Below are 26,228 nucleotides of genomic sequence, written 5' to 3' on the forward strand. Positions count from 1 at the left end.
GTGATAATATCAAGAAACTTCAGTAGGGAATGGAATAAAAATCTGTTTACCTTTTCACCAGTGGGACCTGCTGGACCCATTGGGCCTATTGGACCAGGGAGACCCTTTTGAACAATAAGATGAAAGGAAGTTAGAGAAGTGATGCTTCAAAACAGTTAGTGTAAAACTTCTCATATGTTACTATTTCCATATGCTTTTACATTCCTTTAAATTCTTCTCCTTTACCTCTGAAAACTTGTTGGGTTTGTCTTTACTTAAAATTGACTTGCATTTCCTCTCCCAGTGACCAAAATACCACATCTCAGAAGACTGCTTTCCTTCATTTTCTCTTTCTTTGCTAACTTCATCTTCTCCTTTATGCAGTGTTTATGAATAAGGCCAATGATAAAAAGAAAAAAAGCCCTGGCTTTATTTTGCTCTCTCAGGAGGAAATTAAGTCATTTTCCCCCACTTGCACAGAAGCTCTGCTAGTATTTAACTGTTTAAATTAGTTTTAAAGTGTCCATCATTACTTTTGAAGATTCATTTATATCTTGCAAACTCCTCAAAAGTGTCCTTTTTCTCTTCATGGGGCAGTTAGGCAAACAGGTCGCAAATTCTCCATCCAAACCCATCAACTCCGCATAATGATCCCGCAGCACTAATTATATTACCTTCTTGAATATCTAGATATCCAATTACAATTCTGTTTCATTAGAAGCAGAGTACCACAAACTTGCACCCAGTTTATATTGAACAAAATCCCCCCTCCCACAAAAAAAATTGCACTGGAACTTAGTTCAAACTGTAGAGAAATACAAAAAAAGAAGCCATTAACAAAGATACTGCAGCGTCATCAATGCTCTAGTGGTAGGTAGCAGAGATATCTGCAGATAACTGGCTTTAGAACAGGGATGTACATTTAGCTCACCATTCCTTTACCTGTTCATTAGTTACTGTAAGCTATAAATGTGCCTTACAATGATTAAGAACGGTTCTGTATCTTTGGATAATATCTGACTAACTAATAACTGACTAACTATAACTAAATCCAGCTCACAGCTGATAGTTTTAAGTTAGTGCTTCTGTATCCTATGGTTGCTCCAAAAACCTTTTCCTCTTTAGTTATAAATTTAGTCCAGGCAGGATCCTCATCTTTTGAACGTACCTCAGATTTCCAAATGCCTAGCAGCTAGTACTCCAACCAGTTTCCAAAAACAAAGAATCTCAGATATATGCAATTCATGTAAAAAGTAACTCCAATAACTTCTGGGAAGAAAATATTGTCAGTGCATACACAACCAGCCCAGTGCATTTGGGGTTATTGGACAGTTGGTCTATGCAGAAAAGTGTGTGCAACATGTCTTGAACATGTCTTGCCAGACTAGCCATGTCATTTATGCACAGGAGATTCAAAGCTTTCCAGAAGTGTCAGCAACTTACCGCCCATATGGGGCTTAGTACATTCACAGGAATTTTCACCTGTGAAACTCAAGACAGACTGTGGACAACTCAATCCAAACCATAAGGAGGCATCTGCCTTAGTCCAAGAGTCAGAGCTGGAAGGTCTGCTTTTAGGCTATTGAACTCTGCCTGTCCCTTTTTTCATATTTTTACTATAGTCAACTTAGCTGAATCCCAAATCAACACACTACTTCTGTGAATCCTTTCCACTGACATCTTAACTCCCATTATCGATGATACAAAACAGGGGCTTGGAACCCCAACATCCCAAAGCATTGTACACAGCAGTCTTGAAAAACTTCAAAATTTGGAGGGTAGGGGTAATGAGAATGACTATCAGCCCATGATATCACCAAGTTGAGTAGTGATTAACTCTATGAGCTGAGTACCCTTAGCACAATAAACACTCTGGTGTATGAAGAGTGGGTCTAAAGAGAGTGATAGATTTACTTACTCTTGCCCCATCGTTGCCAGCTGTACCTTCAGCACCTTTCTCACCTATGCCGCCCTATGGAAAATACCCAGAAAGTCTCAGTTATCACACTGAATGCTCAGTAGTTCATACCCCAGAATAACTGCAGTATTAAGAGATAGGTGATTCTGCTCAGGAAAACAGAAATAAATAGACTTACTCTGTCACCCTTGGGGCCAGGTGTTCCAGCAATCCCTCTTTCTCCAGGCATACCTTGAAGACCCGGTGGACCTGGATCACCAGGCGTCCCACTAGGGCCTGGGCTTCCCTGAAGCAAATAAAGAGCAAGTTGTTGTCTATTCATCCTAGAAGTATCTTTGTCTCTAGGCTGCAGAACAGGCTGTGACTGTGTTGAAGTCTCTGGGGTACAGTTTTAAGTAATAATTTTCTCTTAAATTTGGACTTTATTAATGTCCAAATACTTTTCTTTTCCCACTGTGTTACTCAAGAAGTTCAGCTGTAATAGTCTTTCCAAATACATTAGTATTTACTCAGTGCATATTGGGGATGAGAACAGGCAAAAAAAGAAGCTCGTCTGTCTACCCTGACACCACATGGATTTATTACACAAAGCAGCTACAGGTAGAAGTTGCCAGGGGCAGAGATGCTTTATTTATGCTTTGCTTCTCACACCTCATGTCTATTACAGGTGCCACATTATTAAAGGCACTCCCCACTTGGGGTGACCTTCCTAGGCCTACTTAAATCAATTGCAGGTGAAAGAAAGGCATGCAGTTTTCACCCTGCCAAATGTCGTCGTGTAAACTGACGTAGCTCTTAAAACATTGCTAGAGGGTTTTCTGCAGTTCAAAAATGGCTTTGCCCAGTTCTACTGAGAAACACAAAACCCATTTTAAATTTCAGACCTATATAAATTAATACAAAATGTGTTCTCAATGTGTAAGTATCTTGCAAGTTATTAATATTGTTATACCAGCATAACTTGTATGTCCTCCTAGAACCCTTATATAAACAAGATACCTTTCATGAAAAGTTATCCTTTTTATAATAAAAAAGGTCTCTCTTTTGTGTTCATGCAAATGAGCAGAATTATACATTACATCACTGCAGCAACACAAATCTCCATCCAGCTTACCTTTGGACCATCAGGGCCATGACCTCCAGCCATACCCTTTTCGCCCTGGAGTCCTGATGCACCTGGTTCTCCCCTTTCCCCTGGATTGCCACGTTCTCCCTACAAAATGGAAAATTGTTACTTATTCAGAAGTCAGGGTACAGTTCTGGTAGACAAAATCCTAATATACCATAAGTGCAGCTCTGCTATTTAAACAAAGAGCCTGTAAACAAATTCTAGGAGAACTGATCAAATAAAAAAACAGCTTTATGCTTTTATTGTTAAAGGTAGGGGAAATAGCATGTTGTTCAGCAAACTAAAAACTATCATTTTACAGCCGTAAACCTAATCATTTAGCAGCTAGTACTCAACACCACTTCACGAGCTATGAAACCATTAAAGGTGGTAGGTTTTACAGAAACCATATTAAAACGTATCCATGTTTACAACCATTTCGTTGGTGGGAAAAAAGTCAAATATTCACTTTAGCTGTTAAAGTCCACATTATATATCAACTTTCAACCTCAGAGAACTGTTATGAATGTTTAAGCTCTGAAAAAAAATACTTACCCTAGGGCCCAATGGACCAACAGCTCCAGGGTCTCCAGGCACACCCTAAGCAGAAAGAACTCACCATTAGAATGAAAGCATTATTCATAGCCTTATAGTTATGGAAAATAGAGATAAACATTTTCATTCGCAAAGTACTGTGAGTGTAGATGGCTAGTTCTGAATATTATCTGTCCATGACAAGAGGAAATAGTCCAACTCAGTCCAGGAAGATGGACTAGGAGATTCTAGTATTTCTTTTATCCAAAAGCAGTTCTCGGACAGCTTGCAGACTACATCAGTGAATATTTTTGAAACAGAGTAGGGAATTAAAATTACAAAGAGAAGAAAAGGTAAAACTACTTTATGAAGTGAATTCCTGTTAAATTACACAGAAATTACCTGATCACCTGGCTTCCCTCCCTCACCTGGAGGACCTGGTGGCCCAGGCAAGCCCTGTAAAAAAGTAAATAAAATGGTCACTAACATGATAGAAAGTTAGGTAAATCCAGATTTAACTAAGACACCAAGAATATGAATGTAGTATTATACTCGGTACAAGACTATGTCCTCAGAGATCCTCAAGCAAAACAGTTACATGAATATTACACAGGTGTTTTTCCCCCTATAAATAAGATGGCAGCCCTTCTTTAATATTTGTAGGTCATAGGCATATAAGCCCTAAAAATAAAGTTCTGTATAAACAGAGATTGACTTGACTTAATACTTCATTATCAAAACAATTCTTTTGCTCCATATTTGGAACATCTTTGGAAAATCTCCAAATGAAAACTGAAAAACAACAAAGGTTTTCTCAAGGGATACAGAGCTGGTATTTAAGCCTTTGCCAGTTCAGTTTAGTGCACAGCTAATGTGAAAGTATGACTAATTATTCTGAACATCGGTGCCTTAGTTCTAAAGTTGTGTTTTATTATACATCACTTGATTGAATTTCTCCAATTTCAGTTGAAAGATATGGCTGTTTATTTTTTTCTTTAAAAAAAATGAATGCACATACCTGAAACCCTGTAGGACCTGGAGGGCCTTGTTCTCCTCTTTCTCCTGCCAGACCCTATACAAAAGAAAGTAGTAAGTATACAGTAGAGGAATATAGGCAGGCTCTACAATTTTTCTTCTCTCTGAATATGTGTATTTTTGGTTACGTATTTGTTTATTATACATTTTTACTTACCCCAGGCCAAGATATACCCTATCTAAAAGATGTAATAAGATGTATCTTATTTCTCTAAGATCCTCCCCGCAAAAATTCTGTGCTGACAGGAAAACACTCAGTTCCATTGAAACCAAGGAAGCTAGGAAAATGAACCATAAGAAAATTTTGCCCCTTGCACTATTTTTTGTAATGGTCAGTAAAAGGAATTAGACTGCTCATATATGTATTTTTTTTTTCTAATACAAAGCTTCCCATTTTTCTAGGAAAATTTTTTCTTTACACGTTCTTAGGATTTTTTGTTTGGAATCAAAAATTGGCATGAAGATAGAGAAAAATAGAAGCAGAAAGAATAACGAATGGGTGGAGCGACTGGCAGGCATGCAGAGTGGTAAAAGTTGACTTACTGGTGGGCCAACAGGACCAGAAGGACCAACTTCACCATCTTTACCAGGGGCTCCCTAAATTAAAATGACATGGGAAGAAGTCTTGTATAGTGAACACATATAACAGAAAAGCATCATTTTCTGTAATCGCTGCAAATAAGAGTCACACTCACTCTCTGTCCTGGGACACCTGCATTGCCTGCTTCTCCAGGTTTTCCAGGATCACCCTAATTTGCAGAAATAAAAATGACTGTTTTTAAATACTGTTTTCATCCATTAAAATAAATGCAAATGTTTAAAGTTAAACAGATCTTGGGTACCAGATGCCATACTCACACTACTACCCTTTGGCCCAGGAAGGCCCATGCTGCCTGGCTGACCTCTGATTCCTATTGAACCTGCTGGACCTGGACGTCCATCTTCTCCAGGAGCACCCTACAGAGCATTTTCCACATTAGATTATAAATATGTTTATTCATATGAACCTATTTGCTCCTGGAAAATGTTTGTATATATATAAAAAATAACATTAACCTGGTTTGGTGCTACAGTTATCAGTCAAAATGTCTTTAAAGCAGACATAGCTTTAGCCATACTGCTGGATTTAACCAAATACTATGCAATTATTATCATTGAGCCATTATATACAAATACATTATTGTTTCCTTAGAGAGGCAGTTAGACAAGATATTTCGTTCAAAATGGTTTAAAAATATTGCAGCAGCTGGTAAACAACAGACACTGCTATGCAAACAAAACTAAAGGAGCATTATCTCCACTAATTTTGGAGTCGGGAATCTAAAATGAACAATTAAAAGAGAAGATAAACCTTCTGAAATCAAGAAAACTCAAGTTAATAAAAGTAATTTCAATGAGTTGGGACCTTCAAATTACTGTGGCATTAACTGAAAGGACTAACATTTATGTCACTTACCAAGGGGCCAAGTTTTCCTTCAGGGCCTTGAACACCTGGATTTCCTGTCAAACCCTAAAAGCGGGAATAATATTGGTGTTAAGGTTGTGCATATAATTCTAGAACAATACAGAAATGTAAATAAAGCCAAAAGATATGCTCAGTTACTACCATAGTACAAACTTCTCTGTATCAAAGGTCTTCATCCTCTTCTTCACTTTACAGCTTCATCCCCCACTGTATTTGATCTTCCCTTTTCCTATTCTCCCTTTTCTTGCTTTTACACCTCTTGAGCTTCTCACAGGCTCATCTTTATTTCTGCCAACATTACCCAGTGTTCTATATCACATCTTATACTTGCTGCTCCCTTTCTCTTCTTTTATGATATTCCAAATTCTCCTCAAATATTTTTCCTGAAAAAAATCTCAAGATGACATGCACCACTCAACTATGGAAGTTATAAATCACCAATTTAATGAAGGTTAGCCTTCAATTAATTTGGCCTTCAATTCATGTTATCTGTGGTAACTATGTGTTTTACAAGCACACTCCTTCAGTTGCATTAGCTAGTCTCAATCAGGGCTATTTCTCCTTTTTCAAAGACAAATGGAACCTGATCTTCCCAACATCAGCAGGAAAAAAGAGAGGTATTTTGGCCTTTACCCTTCAAGTAGCCCCACTGAAACAAGTCCATCCTTAATTCTGCAAAGTTCATTTTTGCCTTTTTCAAAAGAAAAATGCCATGGTTTATAGCATACTGCTATTAGTTCCTTACCCTTGCACCTGGGAGGCCAGGTTCACCAGGACGCCCAGGATCTCCCTGACCTCCTTTAGGACCAGAAGAACCTGCTGGACCACGCTCTCCTTGGGCACCCTAGAAAGATACCAATGGGCTACTAGTTAACAGGTAGAACAGCAACAGTAAGAGAAGGTTGAATAAAACAGGCGTCTTCTGTTAAGGACTTATTTTTGCACACAGAGTTCCAAATCATTAATACTTTTATTATTATTACTTTTTTCCCCAAATTATTACTTAAAAGTTGTCTCTTCCATAAAGCAAATTTATATAAGAATTTTAGAATCCCTGTATTTTTACCAAGTTAGGAATTTACAGAAACACTAGACAAATATGTATGTGAGTCACTTCCCTGGAAGTGTTAGGAAAGCCAAAAAAGTGTTAGGAAGAAGTTTGGAAAGCCAGAGACAGATAAGCCCATCTATTCAAGGGACAGATCTAGAAAAACTACACCACACACAAATAAAAGGCAATTTTTCAAATAGTTACCTACTATAGAGCAACACATGAAGCAATACAGTAGGAGAACAGGTCACCATCTCTTATCTAGTCACATTTCAGCATGAGGGAGCATTAAGTCAAGGACAAGCAAGAAAAGCTGAACACCACAGGAATTGAAAGTGATTTTTCCTAAAAAACTTTAGTCTCAAAACATTCAGAACCCTTTCTGGCATTTGTCAATTCCTTTTGATCCTGCTTCCAGTGATTCTGAGGATCTGCCTATTTGCCCAGAAGCAGATGTTTTTAATGGAACACTTTCTTTCTATATATTTGTATTTATGAAAATTTAACAAATGACCCAATAAAAGATGAACGCTTTAATTTCATTTACCTTTGGTCCAGGCAAGCCATCAGAACCTGGAAAACCACGGTTACCAGGAGCACCCTAGAAAAAAGCCACAGATACAAGATTATTATCTTAATTTTTACGTAATTTATTGCAAATAAAGTACTAGTTTTATAGTTTGGGGGTTCAGTTTATTTCCTTACAACTTTCTTACTTTAATACTTTAAATTTGGGCATTTTACCACTTGGAGTGGTAAAAATATCAATGTTTCATTCATGCGTGCTGAACAGCTCCTTCTATGTGAACAGCCTCATTGAAAGCAAGATGACCATTTGTAAAGGGTTAAGCAAAAAATCTGCAGATTAGCTCATCATATCTCCATCATTTCTCCTACCATACTATCCTGTGCATTGAAACCACAAATGAAAATACCCAGTGTAAAGAATAATGCACAGTATTAATTACTGTTAGGAAAAAAAAGTTTGACTACACCCACTATGAAGCTGTAAGGAAATTCACATTTAGGTCAAGAGGTTTTTCAGCTTAGCAGTGTATCTCTCAAGACATATTATTCCTTTGGATTGCTTACCCTCTCTCCAACAGGACCTGGTGGACCTACTGACCCTGGATCACCTCGAGGACCTCTTTTCCCTTCTTCACCTACAGGGCCAATGGGACCCTGGGGACCTTGTGGGCCCTAGTAAAAGTAGAATGTTTTTAAAAAAAAATCATTGTTAAGCTCACCACTTCTCAGGTATATTGAAACAGACTGTCTTCTAAACATCATAAATATTTTTCCAAATAAAGGAGAAAAAATAGTTAGGTTTTGAATCGGTTAAAAAAATGCAGCTTTTCAGCATCAGCTTTTCTCTTTTACAATGTTAGTAAGCTAATATTTCAGTAAGAAGTGCACTAGGAATTAAGTCTAATTCTGCAGTTCAGCTGTACAGTGCTTCTTATAATCACCTACACACAATAATTTCTATTTATTATTATCAATAAGCTGCAAAGGACTCAAAATTCAGTAAGACTCTAGTAGAAATTCTAAAAGGAGAAGACAGTAAGTGGTAAGGAAACCACTACTTCATCTGTACATTTTTGTCAGTTATTACATGACCATTTAACTAGTGAAAAACTAAAACTAAAGATTAGTTGACAAGTCAAACTGACTCCAACTCTGCAGAATCACTTTTCTTCCAAAATTCACATGGTTACATCATGGAATTAGCCATATTCTCAAATAATCTTTCACAAATATTATCTGTGGGTTAAACAGCTATTCATACCATAAATGTATAAATATGTATATTATTTTAATGTGTAAATAAAACATAGTTAATAGATAAATAACTGCATAAGTATAAAATATTTTAAATTTAAGTTTAAAATAAAAAGGATTTTTTAATTATGATTAGCACACTCAAGCATCAACACACCGGATGCTCTTAAATGTCCAGAATCGTATGGATCCATTTCATATGAGATAAATTAGAATACATTCATTCTGTGTGCTACAGAAGCCTCAGTAGATGCACTAATTGGTTCTTCTGTCCTTTAGTCCTGTAAGGCCCACATTGGGTAGGTGATTTATAACATCAAAGAACCTGCTTCGCCATTCATTGTTAGTACTGTCTAGCCAGGTTCACCGTGGTTTGTCTTTCACAATAATTACTCTTGTGATTATGAGCATCAGAAGCGTCTTGGAAATTGTAAGAATCTATTCAAAATACTCATAACAAGCCTTTGTGATTCCTTTTCATTTAACAAAGCTTATGGAGACTTACAGGTTCACCTTTGGGTCCTGCTTCTCCCTTGAAACCTGGGACACCAGGGTCTCCCTGAAAACAAACACATGAATAACACCCATAAGGTTAAAACTCTGCATAAACCATTTGATCATTTTGTATTATGCTATCAAACAGAAAAACATTTCCTAGTTTAGTAACTAGTCATAGGCAATATAGCAGGATGCTTATAATGGTTTGTCTTTCCATTTAGCATGCTTGTTTATTATAATGTTATCAAGGCAAAAACCTAAACAAGGCAATTTCAGGAGATAACTGTTACTGTTTGTCCAAGTTTATATAGACATTCTTCTTTCTTAGACCTTTAAGAATCCAAAACTGGTATTTTGGACACACGGAAGACTCACAAGATCTGAGTCTCAGCATGCTCCTAATTTATTTAAAGGAATCCCACTGCTAATCACTGTTTTAGTTTCATAGAGTAACTATGCAACGCATTTGCAAGACATTACAATTACCACAGAGACAAAGACATCATTACCGGCTGGCCTCGAATACCAGGTGGGCCAGTACTGCCTTGTGGTCCTGGGGAACCAGGTGGACCTGATAAACCAGGGGGGCCTCCAGTGCCTGGAGATCCCTACAAATAGAAAGAACAGCAAGCACAGTAAGGAAATGTAGTAAAACCAAGGAAATAAAATAAATTCTCTCACACAATTTCTTCAACAGGTGATATGATTACTTACAGTAGGGCCTTTAGCACCTGGGGAACCATCAGTCCCTTCAGTACCCTAAAGATAGTGTACCAACCATTAAAATTAATTTTAATGAGGAGGGTGTCGATAACAAATGCAGAAGATAGTTATTTTATCTACTTTACAAGACCAGACAATAAAGGCTATTAAATAAATACAGCAACATACCATCTACTTGTGCAAATGCTAATATGGGTAACAAAGCATGCAAATTAATGTGATGTTTAATCCTTCAGACTTTATGTTGAAGCTTAAGCTTTAAAGTACTTCCAGGATTGAGACTGTATCGAGCTGTGTAACTTTCAGTTTTCCAAGCTGTTTTAATTAAATAATGAAAAGTTATTTTGAACAAAATAAGCACAAAACAAATGAATGAGCCCTTTCCTTTCCTGGGAAAAGTAATTTGAGCAAAACTCAGTGTCTATCAAGTGGGGTATTAAAATTCCCTATAAACAGGCAACACACGCAAGCTGAGCACTGAGGAACTCAATTTATTGTACTTACAGGAAGACCTTGTGATCCAGCTGGGCCCTGTGGACCTGTTTCACCCCTTTGTCCTTGAGGACCTTCAGGACCACGAGGACCCGTTGGACCTGCTTCACCCTAAGATTTCACATGAGAAAACAACTGGAGATTACTTTGCTCTAAAAAGTAGTGCTACAAACTAACTAAGGAGGAATAATGAGTTTATAAGAGAAGAACAATTCAGGTTTTGAAATAGTTTATTATCCTTAAAAAATATTTTGCTTACCTAATTCTACTTCTACTACTTCTATGTGAATGTAAACTTTAAAAGTACAAACAGAATTTTTCCTCAATGTATACAAGGACAAGGAAACTTTCTACAGAGAAGCAGCATTATATCCAGTGGCCCAAATCAGACCGAATATTTTAGATAGACATCTCTTTCTAAAATCTCAGTATGTACCTCTAATTTGACAAGGGTTTTTTTTTTAGCTTTGTTAACAGCTCAGGCTTAAGATTTAGAAATTATAACACATCTGGTGGGTTTTTGCACAGCACAGATTAACTCAGTGTTGCAGCACTGTATTAAATACAAAATCCCTGTAAGATTGGACTGGAGACTGGATGCTCCAATAAAAAAATTCCTCCTGGCATTTCCTTTGAATTTTATCTTTATATAGAAATTTGCCTTTTGGAACTGATAGCTGTTAATATCACGTCTTCATAACTGAAGTCCACATCTTCATTGTATAGTCTGCTTAGCTTTTCTGAGTTCAAAGCAGCTATTCAATTTTACATCATCTGATGATCAAACTTGAAGGTAGCTCCTCCTTTTCAAAAGCTTTCATTCATTCATCATGTGACAGCTTCTCCAAATATTTATTTAGGTACTAAGTAGTGGTTAGCCATACCAAAGCATTTTATGACATGCACTAAAAGGTCCATCATTTAATTGTATACATTATGTTAATACTCTTATTAAGACCCGTTTCCAAAAAATTGTTTCATGAATGTTGCCAGCTTCACAACAACACAAAACATCTGCTGAACTTGGCTACCTGACTAATTGAGAGTTTCTTTCTGTTTAATTTTTTCCTATCATGTATTAGGAGTGTAAAGGAAAAAAGAGGAGCAACTGGGTGGAAGGCAATAATAAGAAGTATAAGGAACCTGTATGAGTAGTGTTTTCTGTCTTTGCAGACATAGACTCAAGGCTAGGAAAAAAAAATATTGAGCACTTTCTTGAAAAACGAGAGGGAAGTCCCACAAAGATAGCGCTGCAGCCAATGGAAGTTTTCCATTTCAGCCCAATCACACAGACCCACAAAAGGTGGTAATCATCATTTGCTCTATTGTGATGAACTGCAGTACATCTCTGTTGGGGTTCAGGCATTTTCCTTACCAGTCCAGGTCATCTCAAAAGGTGTTCTTGGCCGAAACTGGAAGTTTCAGCATTAGAAGGTACTGCTTCCATACTGCCTTAGAGTAGTCCTCGCAGCTTAACTTGTAATAATGCATCTTGTTATTCTTTGAATATACTGGACAAGATTCCTGAGGCACAGCATGACAGTCATCTTTTAATCACCCCTTAGCTCAAGCAAAAGTGAGAGCAAAGAAAGTATCCTAACTGTGCTGAATTGCAACAGCTTCATTTGGCTTCTGATTTCTAAGCTCTGCCTCAAGGTCTTGACTATGATTTCACAACAACTGTTAGGGACCTGTATACAATGTCAGGCTGAACTCTGTGTAGTCTAGTACATATTTTTTAATTCTGTGTTATTAGACATATGAAAAAGATATTTTGATTTTTTACCTTTACACCAGGAGCACCTGGAAAACCTGGAGAACCAGTTATGCCAAGTGGGCCCTATAAAAGACAGGGACAGATCTGTAATTGTGCAGTTTAGATCACAGAGATTAGTATCTAATCACTGGGTAAATATGGTTCTGGGATTAAATGTATTTTTTAGTCATAAAACCTTTGTTCATAACAAATCCAAAATAACTATAAATACCATTTTTCTATGTGGTACACTTTATAGAATTGTGGTGCAGGATTTTAATAATGTGTTTACTGCCTTCAGCAAAGTTACAGCTCTTGATGCAGCTATTAATGCACAGATTGCAATCTACACAGTTGACAATTATTATAGCAATTGTTTTTCAAATTTAGTTTTTAACAAAATATTATATCTTCTTTTTATATCTTTTCTACTGTGGTACGGTAATGAAAAGATCAGATATTTGTTCAGCCATCACAGTTTGTCCTATGGAATGTAACAAAGGAGAGTTTCAATTCTTTTAAACTTAAAATAGTAATCTAGAAAAAAGAAATACAAGCCACATCTACATTAAAACAAATGGGTTGTGTGACATGATTTTTGAGGTAAGCAACATGAAAAGTGAAAATATAATTAAAAGCTATGTAACTACATGCCCTGCTTCCTATTCCTCTGCCCTGTTGAGATTCACAAATTCACAGCCACATTCTTCTGCAAGCTTTAAAACACAGATTTTGTACCAAATTTTCAAGGCTCTATAGACAAAGACATACAGCAGAGAGTTTACTGCTTGGATCTTTGTTCAGAGATAGGCAGGTATTTCTGGAAAAGGAAGCAGAGGAAAGGCTGGGTTATGTCACACCACAAAACACAATGCTGTGCAGAGGTACATCTTCAGCTCCTAAAACCAGTATAGCTCTTCCCAAATAGCATTATATCTTGAGATAGTCAATGCTGTGTCTAAGAAAGGCTGACAGCTTGAGCAGACCATAGTATTGATGCAGCTACACTAGTTCTCATTCTAGAGCCAAATTCTTGGTACATTGCACTGCACAGTGTAGGCACACCTCATGTGGCTGTGAGGATATGAAGTTTGGGCAGGGATGCAAACGGCTGGGGCTGCATTACATAGCAGACTGTGCAAAGTCACTAGAAAGCAAACTTCAAGTGTATACACTTGAATATACCTGTATGGTGTGATCCAAACCTTGCTTTGCTAAACAGAAAGATTTTCAATTAAGGACTTCAGAGTAAATTTGTGAATTGTTTCCATTCTCATAATGCCTCGTCTGCTGAACAAGACATTCAACAGAAGATCTTTCTACTGTATTATAAATTCTCTGGATGGCGGCACACAGTGGTTATAAATATTCACTACAACAATGTTCCCAGATGATTCCTCTTTATCTTTTCCTGATTTTCTGTCTTTTAGTAAAATATGATGCATACTGTGAAAAAATGCTCTATGTAATAAAGCTCTGGTGACAAACTTAATAAGAACAATCTGTCCCACTGAGCATCAATTACAGACAACATTTCTGCCATGACCTTCCACTGGATTTCTACAGGACTGATGTAACAGCTCACTAAGTATATTTTTGAAAACCTATGTCCCAGTTTATTGAATCACAAATACGTCTGCCAAATCTCTCGTTGCAGAAAGAATTCCAGAATTACGGTGTACCACTGCACTGGCCCAAACAACAATGCATTTCATTAACACTTCCTCCAATGAGAAACATGCGCGTTAAGTACCAGTATCTCCCTTGTGACACTACATGGGATTTTATAAAAAGTGTTAGCCAACCCATTATCGTGTACCATGAAGCCGAGCTCATATTTCATGCCAAAGAAAAATTTCAAGCTTCATGTAGAATTTTATGGCTTAGGACTCACCTTTATTTAAGTTTATAATTTGTTTTCAATACTGAAAAATCTTTTTGTTGTTTGAAAGTTTCTTCTAACAAGTTACCCTTCTTTCACGGTACACTAAATAATTGAGTTTTGCAGCTTTTAGACACACTCATTTTTTGAGCTTCTGTTACAATTAATTATTTCTTAATGAAGTTTTTAATAAAACAGTCTGTGCATTAAGATGACACAGGGAAATGAAATTTTCTCAGGACTTACGTCATTATTAAATAAAGAGGATGCACAGAATGAAATTTTAATTGCAGGCAAGTGTGTTTTGGGGTTTTGAGGAGGTTTTTTGGTGTGGGTTTTTTTGGTTTGGTTTTGGTGGTTTGTTGGTTTTGTTTTTTTTTTAAGTTGAACATCACAAAGTGGTAAAGGTTCAAGGCTGACTACATCAATAAACAGAAACTGTCAACCACATCCTAGAAGTAATGCTTTCAAAAAAAGTAAACAAAAAAGAATACCACATTTTTAAAATGGAAGCTGGCCTTGCACAAATAGTACAAAATCATCATAAGCTTTCATTTGTAGAAGCAACACATAATTAACTGTATGTATGTGAATAATCCCACTGGCTTCCTAATGCTCATGTGAATTCACATCAATGCATTTTGCAAATGCACTGTGATACTGGATTGTAGGATTGAAACCATCACCCTTTGATACACCGACATCCACAGTTTAAACTGCCACAGTCATTTTCAGCCCCATTGCAATTGTGTGACAAATTCTACAGTCCTGCACACCAGGCTTTCTCAGTTTGGCAGACATTCACACATAGGCTTCTGGTTCTCCAGTTCAATGTGTGACTGTCCATAATTAAAAGGCTATCTTTCACACATTTTGTAATGGATCAATTGCAGGTAGCAAGTTCTGCTATCAGCGAGTGGCATTTCTTCTTGCTGAGAATGGGTACTATCTCATTTGCTAACTTTGTATGTGAAGGAAGATATTATGTCTACTATGCCATTATAAACTGTTTTATATTACAGTGCATATTATTTTAAGACACTTATCTCCCACAATATAGATTCCACTTCATAAAAGCAGCAAAGCATCACCTCACCAGGGAAGATGCCACTCCTTTGCAAATTAAAACTTTTAGATGAAGCAAACTACAGAGTATCATTTCTCAGAGGACAGCACTAAAGCTAAAATGAGTAGAACTAGGAATCATTTAGAGATAATTCCAGGTGCACTTAACTGTTACCAGCAACTGCCTACAATTTTTTTGTGCTTCTTTTGGTAGTGTCAAAAGGCAAGTGGGAAATACAAGGTGGAAAAAATAGGTGATTAAGAAAGAAACTTACCATTGGCCCTGGCTTCCCAGGCATACCATGCTGGCCACGTCCACCCTAGATATGGAAACAAACAAGACAGAATATTTATAAGAACTCTAACTAATTTTATTTATTTATTTATTTATTTATTGTTAGCATTTGTGTTAGCAGCCATACATACTAAAGCAATCAAAGAAATGCTAGATTGCAGAGCCTTCCAAACACTGGCATGGAAAACATCTAGAAGAAATTATACTTCCCTTCAAGTTAATGGATTTCTCTATTTTCAGAGAGGCCATATTTTCACAGTGTCATTGTATGAAGCACATAACATAAACAGAGCACATAAAAGTCATGGGGAGATATGTCAGAAAAAACAATACTTGACACTGGACATAAAGCAACAGAAAGAAATTTCTACTCAAATATGATCTCATGTCAAAGCTAATCCCTTTTTTTGCTGAAAAGCAAAACATTTTTTAAGAAGACAGCTTTATTACCTGGAATTAAATTATAAAACTTAATTTAAATTGAAAGTCTAAATTTTCATTTTAAACTTTTTTCCAGACAAAATCAATACATATTATTTCTAGTTCAGTGATTTTTGGTGAAAATAGCCTCTCAAGAAATTTCACAGAACCAAAGAAGACATTTTTGTATTACAGAAAAAAAGTGTTGTGAAGGTATTTGGCCTTATGGGCAGCTCTGGTATAAGAAATTACCATACAGCTAGCATTCTCCTATTAAAACTGGTTTTGACACTTGAAATTTATAGTAAAGGTCTTACCCCACAAAACTCTACTCAGCCCTAACTTTCTTAAGCTACAGCAGAACTCACCACAGAAGTGACTAGCAGTCACACGAATAAACACTTTCAGGCTCAGGGATTTAAATTTAAGTAAAATGAGGGAAGAATTATAAGGAGAGAGAAGGAAGATCCTACTTACAGGGGCACCCTGTGGTCCAATTCGACCTCTTTCTCCTGGCATTCCTCTAGGTCCCTTGAATAGAGAACAAAAAGTGCATTATTTAGGAGCTCATCATGGCAGAATAACAAAAAGGGGAAAACATAGTTCTCTTTATTTTTTCCCCCCCATAGTGGAGAGAACACACACCATCTCCTCTTTTTTTTTCTCTCTCCTCCTTTTTCTTTGCTTTTGACCTTTTTTTTTAAACATACTTGACTTTTCCTTTGCTTCAAATAAGTTTAGCACTGCATCGCTCTTCAGCGATTTTCTGCCCAGTCTTCTTTATTTGCTTTTAACAAGAACACGATTAGCTTCACTGAGACTACAAGCATGATAAGGACAGATGATGCGAACAACAGTTACAGAACCAAGTTATTTTTTTCCCCTCCTGCAGGTGTAGCTTATCTTGTCTTACAGCAGGAAAGAGGTAGCAGCTTACATAAATCCTTCCAGCCTCACAGGCTTGCCTAGTGGAAATTTAATAGACTGTAATTTCTTTTTTCCTGTTCCAACAGTATTTCCAGTTTTAAACACATTAGAATAAATTCTATATATACTCACCAGGATCAATAATGCAATCTCATTTACTATGTCTCATTCACAAACTAGGTTCCACTTCAGGGATATTACATTCTGCATGACACAAGATAGTGCTTCGCAGAGAAATGTCATTATCTGATATCAGAAAGGTGCTTTACTTCCAGAAGCACTGCTGAGAGTCAATTTTTGGCATGTTACATTGCTCACAAGTATTCAGTTGTCCAAAACCACATCTGAATGAAAACTACTCTGAGAAAAATTTTCTCCATTTCATTTCCATGTCATGCATGTTTATCCTCACCGTAACATCCAAAATCCTCTGTCCATGGTTTTCTTAGCTAGTGTATTTCTGACCTAAATTATTCTATTTCTATCTCAGAGCAACCTAAATGAGTTTTTCCTCATATGGATATCACTCCATATGAAGCATCAACATGTAAAAAAAAAAATTTAGTCACCCAACATTTACACTAGCAGGTAAACAATCACAAAACCTACATTCAATTTCTTTTGAGCCTTCTAACTTATTGTTATTATCTATGTCTGTGAATTGTGTAGAAGAACAGCTTACAGTGGACCAAATTTACTGTTAGTGTAACAGAAAACAAAGCCTTAATTAAGAGAAGGTTCAGCTTCATGACATCAAGTACAGATATCAAAACCTTAAAACTCCTATTGGCAATAGCATTTACAATCTTAAAGCCACTTCTGTAATATCCAATGCACATGACACTCACTAGAGGACCCGTTGCACCCATGGCACCTGTTGGTCCGGATTCTCCCTAGAAATGGAAATGACACAATTAGAGGAAATGGGTTACAGGAAAATGGAGTTACATGTTTCATCCCTGTCCTCTGTGCTTATGTTAGACCTAAGAGCCAGATTTGTACAGTCACCTGTGTGCATCACACATGTCAAGGGCACTGTTTCCCATGCTGATGGGAAATGCCGTATTTACATATTCTCAGTGAAGCAGATTTAACTCCTACCTGTTCTAGATAACTGCCCACACCACCTACTGCGCTGTTTCTACCAAGTCTTCTGCTGTTGTTGCCTCCCCAGAAAGTGGTAGGCAATTTCAGGAAAAAGGTCTTTTCTTACACAAACTCTCCTTAACTACTGATTTCACATTTAAATTTAGATTTTGGAAGATTCTCTTCATTTACTATGTTTTTAATCTAAAGGAATAGTTCTGTCCCACCTGTGATTATCACCTACACCAGGTCAAAAATGCTTCAGCATCAGCACTGATCAATGTGGAAAAGCCTGAAAAAAAAGTGTTCCGTGCTCTTTTAAAATAACTTTTAACCCATCTTGAAAGGATTGACTCCAGCTGGCTATCCTGTGTTACCACTCCTTTGAGCTGAAGTTGTAAGGGTGCTACAGTACCAGTGAGGGTCAAAAATTCTAAGAGAATAAAATTATTAGGTGAAAAATAGTCAGTTTGATAAAATATATTCTCTCTCCTCTCCATTGCCTGTTTCTTTTAAGCCAATCTCTAGTATGGTAATCCAAAAGAGGACAGTCAGGTTTTAGTTATGCATTGCTTTATTATTTTATTTTATTTTATAAAAAGATGTTAGAAAACTTGTTTTTCCTCTCTCAACTTGGTCACATAAAGCCAACAAGAACCACAAACTGGCCAAGTGGAAAATTGCAAGAAGTGCATGGGCTCTTTGTTAACACACTTTGTTGTCTTCAGTATTACATAGGTGTCACAGACAGACCACAGTCAATTCACCCTCTGATACCTTACAGGCCTGAAACTGAGCCCCAGCTGAAATTGTGACTAGCACTATTGAACTGTCTTCCTGTATAAAGCTCAGACACGTCATTGTATAGCAGTTTATATGGATCAAACACACAGTAAAAATGGACAATTCCATGTAGCCTCTCCATTCCATACAAGTAGCACTGACAAGAGAGGGTACAAAGCAGTGTTCAAAAAAATCTACTATCTTTCATTATTTTGGCATTATAGAAAACATGCTTAAGCATTTAGTTCTTTGGGCCACAAAAATACCTTTGCTCCAGCTGCTCCAATTTCACCTTTTGGACCATCAAGTCCTTTCAATCCCTGTAAGTTATAAAAACATGGAGAAATTACATTTGTATATGTACACACAGAGAGTATTCCTACTCTTATTGTTAAAATAACTTGATACTAAAGTGTTAAGAACTGATCTGAGGTGGCAAGAGTAAGAAAGAAAAAAAATAAAGAATTAAAAAAACAGATGGAATAAAGTTTTTAAACATTTCCTAAATGGAAACCATTTGTACTAGGTACATTTCCTTGGATTTGGTTTCCTTTTTAAACCAAGAATGTTTAAAAAAAAATCCTAAAACAACAAGGAGGAGGCTCTGAGCCATAGGAAACCCATTTATTCCTCCCCAAAGTAAAATTCTGGCCAGAAAACTTCGTAATTTGTAATCACTCCATGTTGCAAACATATCCACCTCTCAAGTTCCCCACCCTAATGCAAGACTTGCCAACAAAGCAAGAGAACTGTCAGGTTTGTGCCTCCTGAAGCTTGGCAGGGCTCATACAAGCTCCTTCCAGATTCCCAGATCATTTGAAAATAGAGTGAAGAAAGCACTAGAGAATATAATACAGAGGTCAGCTTAAAGGGGAGTAGCACTGATTTTCTGCAAGACCCTCTTTCTCTTGAATTCCAGTGACTCTGCTACATTTGGCAGGTCTATAGTGTAGTCAAATTCACTGTAAATACAAAAAAAGTTTGGTATCTTTATACTGAAACTGCCTGGAAACATCATCTATAAGGAGAGGGAAAACCTTGTCTCTTACCCTGTGACCCTTGAGACCTGGGAGACCAGGAGCACCAGGAAAGCCTCGAGGCCCCTAAGGAAAAAGAAAAAAAAACAAATAAAATCCTGATTTCTGCAGATAAACCTAGCAATAATGCTGCTAACAAGGAAGAGGGTAGCAGCGTTAATACTAATACTCCTAACACTCCTTCACCTTGGTGACATAATATAGCGAGGCATCGCATTTGAGAAGGTCACAGGTGATACAGCCTAACATGCTATGAAGTTAGACAGTCTCAGCATTATGCACGTTTTGACTGATATTGAAAGCTTTATCATTTACATCAGTGTATGATCAAGCCTCAAATTTCAACAGAAGTAATGAAATAAAACCAGTGATAGATCAAGTTTTGAGGCTTAATATGGAGAAACCTTAGTTAAACAGAGATCAAATCTCAGAATTAACATTTAAAATAAAATAGAAACTGAGATCAAACTGCAGACTGTACATGTTCTTTCAGAATATGTCAGTCAAGTAGCAGGATAAACAACCGCTATTAAAACACATTTAGCAGTTACACCAAAGTTGCCTTGCACTTAGTTTCCTTCCAAGTTTCCCAATTTATCTTTCAGGAAAGACTAAGTAATAGAAAGGAGTCAGGTGCCTCGTGTTAGACTATAAGTCACATGAATTTATAATAAAAATCACATTAATACCTTCATACTCTCAGATAACAACAATTCAGCAAACACATAATTTCTTCCTTTATGGTACCTCTGAACCAAAGTTCTCAAAAAGATTATAGTTCATACCTTTTTGCATAGCAAAAAATCACACAGCTCTATTATAGAAAATGAAGCATCGTGAAGCAATACTGATATTCAGAGGAGCAAAAAAGAACATCTGAGATCTCAGCATTAGAGAACTTCACACACAGACAAGCTGTTTCCTTATTAGCATCAAGGAACATAAGAAAGGTTTTTGTCTTCCCATAGTCAATTCTATGAATAAAGTTTGATCATAAAGTTCAGTGGGAAATCACTCCAGAGTTTCCAGACTCCTAAAGAGAAATTTACTTTCTAAAGGTGTGAAATTTCTGAAATTAATAGAATTGATTGCTTGAAATTATTTATAGTCAATGAGCTTATCAGTGAAGAATGATCTCTGTTGTCATACAAGGTCTTGCATGTAAATTTGAAATTGCACAAATTATGCTGGTTTAGACTCAATGTAGCCCATAAAAAGGATTCATTTGGCCTGTGCTTAGTGGTACATGTATATCCGTTTATACAACCAGGGCAATCAAATGATGAAGCACGCACACAGGACAAGTCACATGACAAGGAGGCAAATCATGTACAAGGTGAAACAGCCATCGGGTATCTCTGTAGCAGCCTATGAGCCTTGTCATTGATCAAGACATGGCACAATTCTATGATAAACTATCGGGGTATTCAATAGTGTTCTCTACCTTGCTATGCAATTGCAGCAAACTCTTAATGAGATTTTTTTTGCATGTGTGCAGTTACATTACTTCTTTCCTTCATTAGAAAGTCTTCTAAAAGATTATTCTATTGAGCAAAACAGCTTGACCTGAACAGAACAACACTCCACAGACTACATTTGCCTCAAGCAGCTTACCAAACATTGTCTTTGATTCATAGAACTTAGGAGGTAGGCTTAGGAAACAACACTACCTTGTTAAAAAAATCATTTCTCTTTCCAAGAGATCGTATCTCTGGTTGCTAACAAAATTGCCAGACAAGAACTGGACACTTAAAAAGAAAAGGAGGCAGCTTAAGGGATGATGTGTATCAGGTAGCTTCAGTTTGGGATTTAACTGTCCTCTTTTCAGCCACACTACAGCTCCCTTCCAGGTACAGAAACTTGACTAATGAAGGTAGAACTCTTAATATGGGCCAAAATGATATACCTCTTTTCTTTTATTTCTGCAGTGAACCATGACAAGTATCCTCTGCAGTACAAGTACCTATCATCTGGAAATTCTTTAATCACATTTGCATATTGAAAATATACATAAAAATAAATTACATATGTCTATGATACAATCCCCTCTTTCCCTGCCCTTAGACTGACTGTTATAAAGGTAAACAGTGCCACCCTAACCTGACATCATTTTACAATCTCTGAGCACTTCCTGCACATGATTATGAATGACCTTGTGAAATACTGGGAAAGGGAGTACAACTTGTATGTACTACCATCATTTTATGCGTATTTCACCTATGAAACAGTCAAAACATGCACCTGTGAAATGACCCTTGGGATTAACTTGAGGACCTTTGAATCACCTGTTTGGTTCTCAGCTATCACACTGGTCTGGATCATTACAGTAAGTTAACACAAGTACTTCAGAAATTGAACAGCAGAACTTTGCACTCATTATTAAAAGAGATAGTGATGACATAAGTATGATTATTTTGCTAAAAGGTAAATAATCATGCTCTTACTGGAGATCCTGGAAATCCAGGCTCACCAGATTGTCCTGGTCTACCAGGTTCACCCTAAGGAAAGAAAGAAAAGGAACACAAGAAAATAGCAAATATGAAAATTAACTTCTCTTATCATTCTTCCATTCAAACAAATGAGGGCATTCACATCAATATTCTGTATCTTTACTGTAACAATTTCAGTGATATAAATCAACTTCATGCATGACTAACAATGTGCATTAAACATATTAACTTAAAAAAAGGTTTTTAACCAAGAACTGTGGAAACTGAAGACTGAGTCCAAAACGCATCTCAGCATCACAAGATGGCGCTGCAACGCAGTTTTCCTGTGAATTAATGTGGCAACCTTTTGTCATCCAGACACAAATTACTTTAATTTTCTATAAGAACAGCAATCTAAAACTGCCTGCATTGTAGCTTGTTACTTCTCCTTCTGTTCAAATGGTTTAAAATGTGTATAATTTCATTCTAGGTCGTTGTCTATCTTCTCTGTGATGCAATACGAAAGAAACTATGGTAGAATGAAATAAGCATATTTCGAAGATTATTCAAAGTCCTCCAGAGTCACAATCAAACATTCCTTTATATGCATCAATCAGTTCAAATACATCCAGGACTCTGGGCTACAGGAGTATGACAGGCTACAGAAAAACAGTTTCAGAACAGAGAGAAGGTAAAGTGCTTCACAAATGCAATTAAAGAAACCCATACATACATTGGAAATGGAGGAAGTTCTTAAGAGCAGTATCAAGATTTGGCTTCGCTGCACTGAGAGTTAACTGTTTTCAAAGATTCTTATAACTCTTTGTACAGTTTAATGGGAAAGCAGCCTTTACACAAGCTGTGGTAATTTTTATACTAAAATATCCGGTATCTGCAGTTTTCAACTCATTTCCAAGTTATAAATTACAATTCAGATGGATTTAGTATGCTTTGCAAACAAATAATATATGTCTACCAGTAAATTCTTAGGCCATTGTTGTGCAGTACATATATACTTATGCAATATGTATAACACATACATCTTACATATTTGTGTACCTACATGGATAGAATCATAATATCAGTTATGAATATAATAAATGATTAAAAAGTTAAAAAAATTTTAAATACTAGAATTTTATTGTCCAGATTCAGATGAATTTTATCATTACAGTTCTTCTAACTCATCATGCAATCCCAAAGAGAGGCGATGCCTCCAATTGCCCCCTCCTAACTGTGGTATCTTATTACGTTTGATTTCAAGACATTTCAATTGAAGAACTGGCTGAGGCAAAAAATAATAAAGAGCCAGTGCTTAAACTTTAGGTATGGTGGTGACATGAAAAGAAAAGATAGGAGGGTTTTGAAAAGGGTTGCTAAGATTTATAGTTGTGATGCTGCATTTAATGAGGAGTATGATTACAGAGAAAAATAAATAGAAAAAAGTAGTTACAACAGGTACATCTGCTGGTTAGTCACTGTCTCAAAGATGCCAATATTTGTTTTATTAAACAGAAAACAAGATACAAAGAATAACAAACTTACATCTTCACCAGGTTTGCCTGGAGGTCCTTCTGGTCCACGAGAACCAACTGGACCCTAAGAAATAAATGTATTTGTTGAGAAGTCAATTTGGCCATCACTAAAATATCTATTTGCTCCATTTCAAAGTCTGGGGTTATAAAAACAGATGTAGAAGAAGAATGATTTTATGCCTAAGCACACTTGCTTAATTTTGTAGTGCTCTTTCTAACCATCCTACCCCTAAGAAACCTGCATTATGTTATATAAAAATATAGGCTTGATTCTTTAGGAGAAAAAAAAAAAACATTAAAAATCACAGTTGCTGTTGTTCCAAATCTCTGGCTCTTACTTTTAGTCTTGAATCATTTTATGACCTCCAAAACGTAAATATTCTCATCATACTTTGTGTAAGTTACACTATCAGGTATGGTTTTACCAGTGCTTAACCATCCTCAGGTCTGTGCTGGAAAAGTAATAATGATTGTTTATACTATAATCATTATTATGCATGTTCAAAAAATTCAAATTCACTGATTCAGAACAACGTGCTTTGAACACCACAACTCTTGACTAAAGTTAATTGCTTTGGCTAAGACAACACAAAAAAAAATCTGTTCTGAAGTAAGGAGGTATAACATAGTGTCTGCAGTTTTATTGTGGATATGTTTGTATTTCTTGGTCTTACCATAGGTCCTGGATCCCCAGGTTCACCAGGTGGGCCTGTGGGGCCAGCACCACCCTAAAATTAACAGAAGATGAATACAGTTACAAATTCCAAAAAATAAAAATATAAGGATATAAATGAAAACCCATGATCAGGAAAACCACAGCTCATAGGACAGTCTGGTTTCTAATTCAGAACTAGCTCACATTGCAAAATGAGTGAAAGTTGGATACTAAAATCCCTCAAGCTTTAGAGAAGTCCTGTGCCGTACACAAATCCCACTGGAAACTTAACACCATGACAATACTGAAACCAGAACAGTCACCATTTTCATTGATGTTCCCTCATTAAAAAGTGTGGGTTGGGTTAAAACCTTGTTAAAGGTCTAATAAATACATTGTTCTTTCTGGGTTAATTTCTGTGTATAGAGTACATCTGGAGCAGAGCTCTTGAGAGCAGCACGTTTGGATTCACCTCTAGATGAAGATGCATTCATCCATGCATTCAGTTACTATGTGTTTGCCTTCATCTCTGGCCAATTACCTTAAATCCTCCCAGGTGAAGTACTTACTTGTTTTCCTTGGAGACCTTGAGGACCTCTTGGACCCACTGGACCCTATCAAAAACATAACTTGTTACACACTGGCAAACACCCTTCCCCAAGTAACATTCATCCTACAAAGACATCAAAATGGCCTGATAGTGACCTCCATGATAACATTTCTATGGTCAAACCCTCTGAAAGTCTTTTACTCAGGAGACTGGTGTTATGAAATACATAGAATGGAAATCTTCAAACTCAAAAAGCCACAGCAGTGTAAATTCATTAGCAGCTGAAAATATGGGCTTACTTGCTCTCTGGAACCTCACTGTATCTGGAATCATTCAGAATAACCGGGTTGCCTGCTTAGCTCCACTGAACAAAAAAAAGTAGTAACAGAATAGAGTTGGGGGGAATAGTCTTCCCTTGAAGGGAATCTCATTACTCAGATTAATCTCATAATGGAATCAATGACAAAATAAATTCATGCTGCTGTTCTCAGGCATGAACAGCAACAAGCAGCAATGGAAGGACGTATTTTCATGAATCACATAAACCACCAGAACAGCTTCCAAACGGTTGTGGTTTCCCACAGAAAATTCAGATTTCCCCCTAAAATGTTTCATGGGATTTTTAGGAAAAATCTTGTGCTTAATTGTAACTTATCCCATGAAGTAAACGTAATCTTGTCTGAAAGTAATTCTCTTGCTTATAGCAATACAAAAATATCTATAGCAGACAATAACTTGCATTTTGACAGAAGCTTAAGATTTATGTCTTTTACACAATTCATTAATTTTTACTAATTTTTACAAAGCAAATGTAGAAGAGTGAATAATAGGCCATTTAAAAGTTCTAATCAACATTAAAACCAAAACAAAAACCAATGGTTCAGCTGACTGTCAGCTAGTCAGTTTACAAGGAAAGGAAAAAAGGATAGCACAGAACATGATGAATCAATCCAAAGACAGTAAGTGAATGCCAACTGACTCTAGTAGACTTTGTGTTAGGCCTTAGAGAGACCTACATATTGAAAAATACCTTAAAAGATGTATTAATATCAAAACAAATCATATTTGAGAATGACAAAAGAAGAGGCAGTACAAGAGATGCAATGTCTGGAGACAAATTGAGTGAAAGGATTAAGCAATACAATGGAGGGCAACAAGGTAAGCAGGACAGACTTGTGGAACAAATCATTGTATGTGCCCACAGCAAATTCACTGAAGAGAGA

At 36.6% G+C, this 26,228-nt stretch overlaps 1 protein-coding gene across 1 annotated transcript in view; it reads right to left on the reverse strand.

The window, feature by feature from the left end:
• Positions 1-26,228, reverse strand: part of COL5A2 (collagen type V alpha 2 chain) — a 112,794-nt gene that overhangs the window by 17,077 nt on the left and 69,489 nt on the right. Inside the window, exons 9-36 of the mRNA XM_075027974.1 lie at positions 25,025-25,069; positions 24,475-24,528; positions 23,811-23,864; positions 22,281-22,334; positions 19,849-19,902; positions 19,066-19,119; positions 17,779-17,823; positions 16,481-16,534; positions 15,564-15,608; positions 12,372-12,425; positions 10,598-10,696; positions 10,085-10,129; positions 9,880-9,978; positions 9,378-9,431; positions 8,183-8,290; positions 7,638-7,691; positions 6,785-6,883; positions 6,031-6,084; positions 5,433-5,531; positions 5,270-5,323; positions 5,118-5,171; positions 4,558-4,611; positions 3,942-3,995; positions 3,561-3,605; positions 3,012-3,110; positions 2,076-2,183; positions 1,898-1,951; positions 51-104 (exon numbers count right to left, since the gene is read on the reverse strand). Of these exons, the coding sequence (XP_074884075.1) occupies positions 51-104; positions 1,898-1,951; positions 2,076-2,183; positions 3,012-3,110; positions 3,561-3,605; positions 3,942-3,995; positions 4,558-4,611; positions 5,118-5,171; positions 5,270-5,323; positions 5,433-5,531; positions 6,031-6,084; positions 6,785-6,883; positions 7,638-7,691; positions 8,183-8,290; positions 9,378-9,431; positions 9,880-9,978; positions 10,085-10,129; positions 10,598-10,696; positions 12,372-12,425; positions 15,564-15,608; positions 16,481-16,534; positions 17,779-17,823; positions 19,066-19,119; positions 19,849-19,902; positions 22,281-22,334; positions 23,811-23,864; positions 24,475-24,528; positions 25,025-25,069 (1,800 nt within the window). The remainder of the gene's footprint in view (positions 1-50; positions 105-1,897; positions 1,952-2,075; positions 2,184-3,011; positions 3,111-3,560; positions 3,606-3,941; positions 3,996-4,557; positions 4,612-5,117; positions 5,172-5,269; positions 5,324-5,432; positions 5,532-6,030; positions 6,085-6,784; positions 6,884-7,637; positions 7,692-8,182; positions 8,291-9,377; positions 9,432-9,879; positions 9,979-10,084; positions 10,130-10,597; positions 10,697-12,371; positions 12,426-15,563; positions 15,609-16,480; positions 16,535-17,778; positions 17,824-19,065; positions 19,120-19,848; positions 19,903-22,280; positions 22,335-23,810; positions 23,865-24,474; positions 24,529-25,024; positions 25,070-26,228) is intronic.

The sequence above is a fragment of the Buteo buteo genome, chromosome 5 (assembly GCF_964188355.1).
Source record: "Buteo buteo chromosome 5, bButBut1.hap1.1, whole genome shotgun sequence".
NCBI classification, from domain to species: Eukaryota; Metazoa; Chordata; class Aves; order Accipitriformes; family Accipitridae; genus Buteo; species Buteo buteo.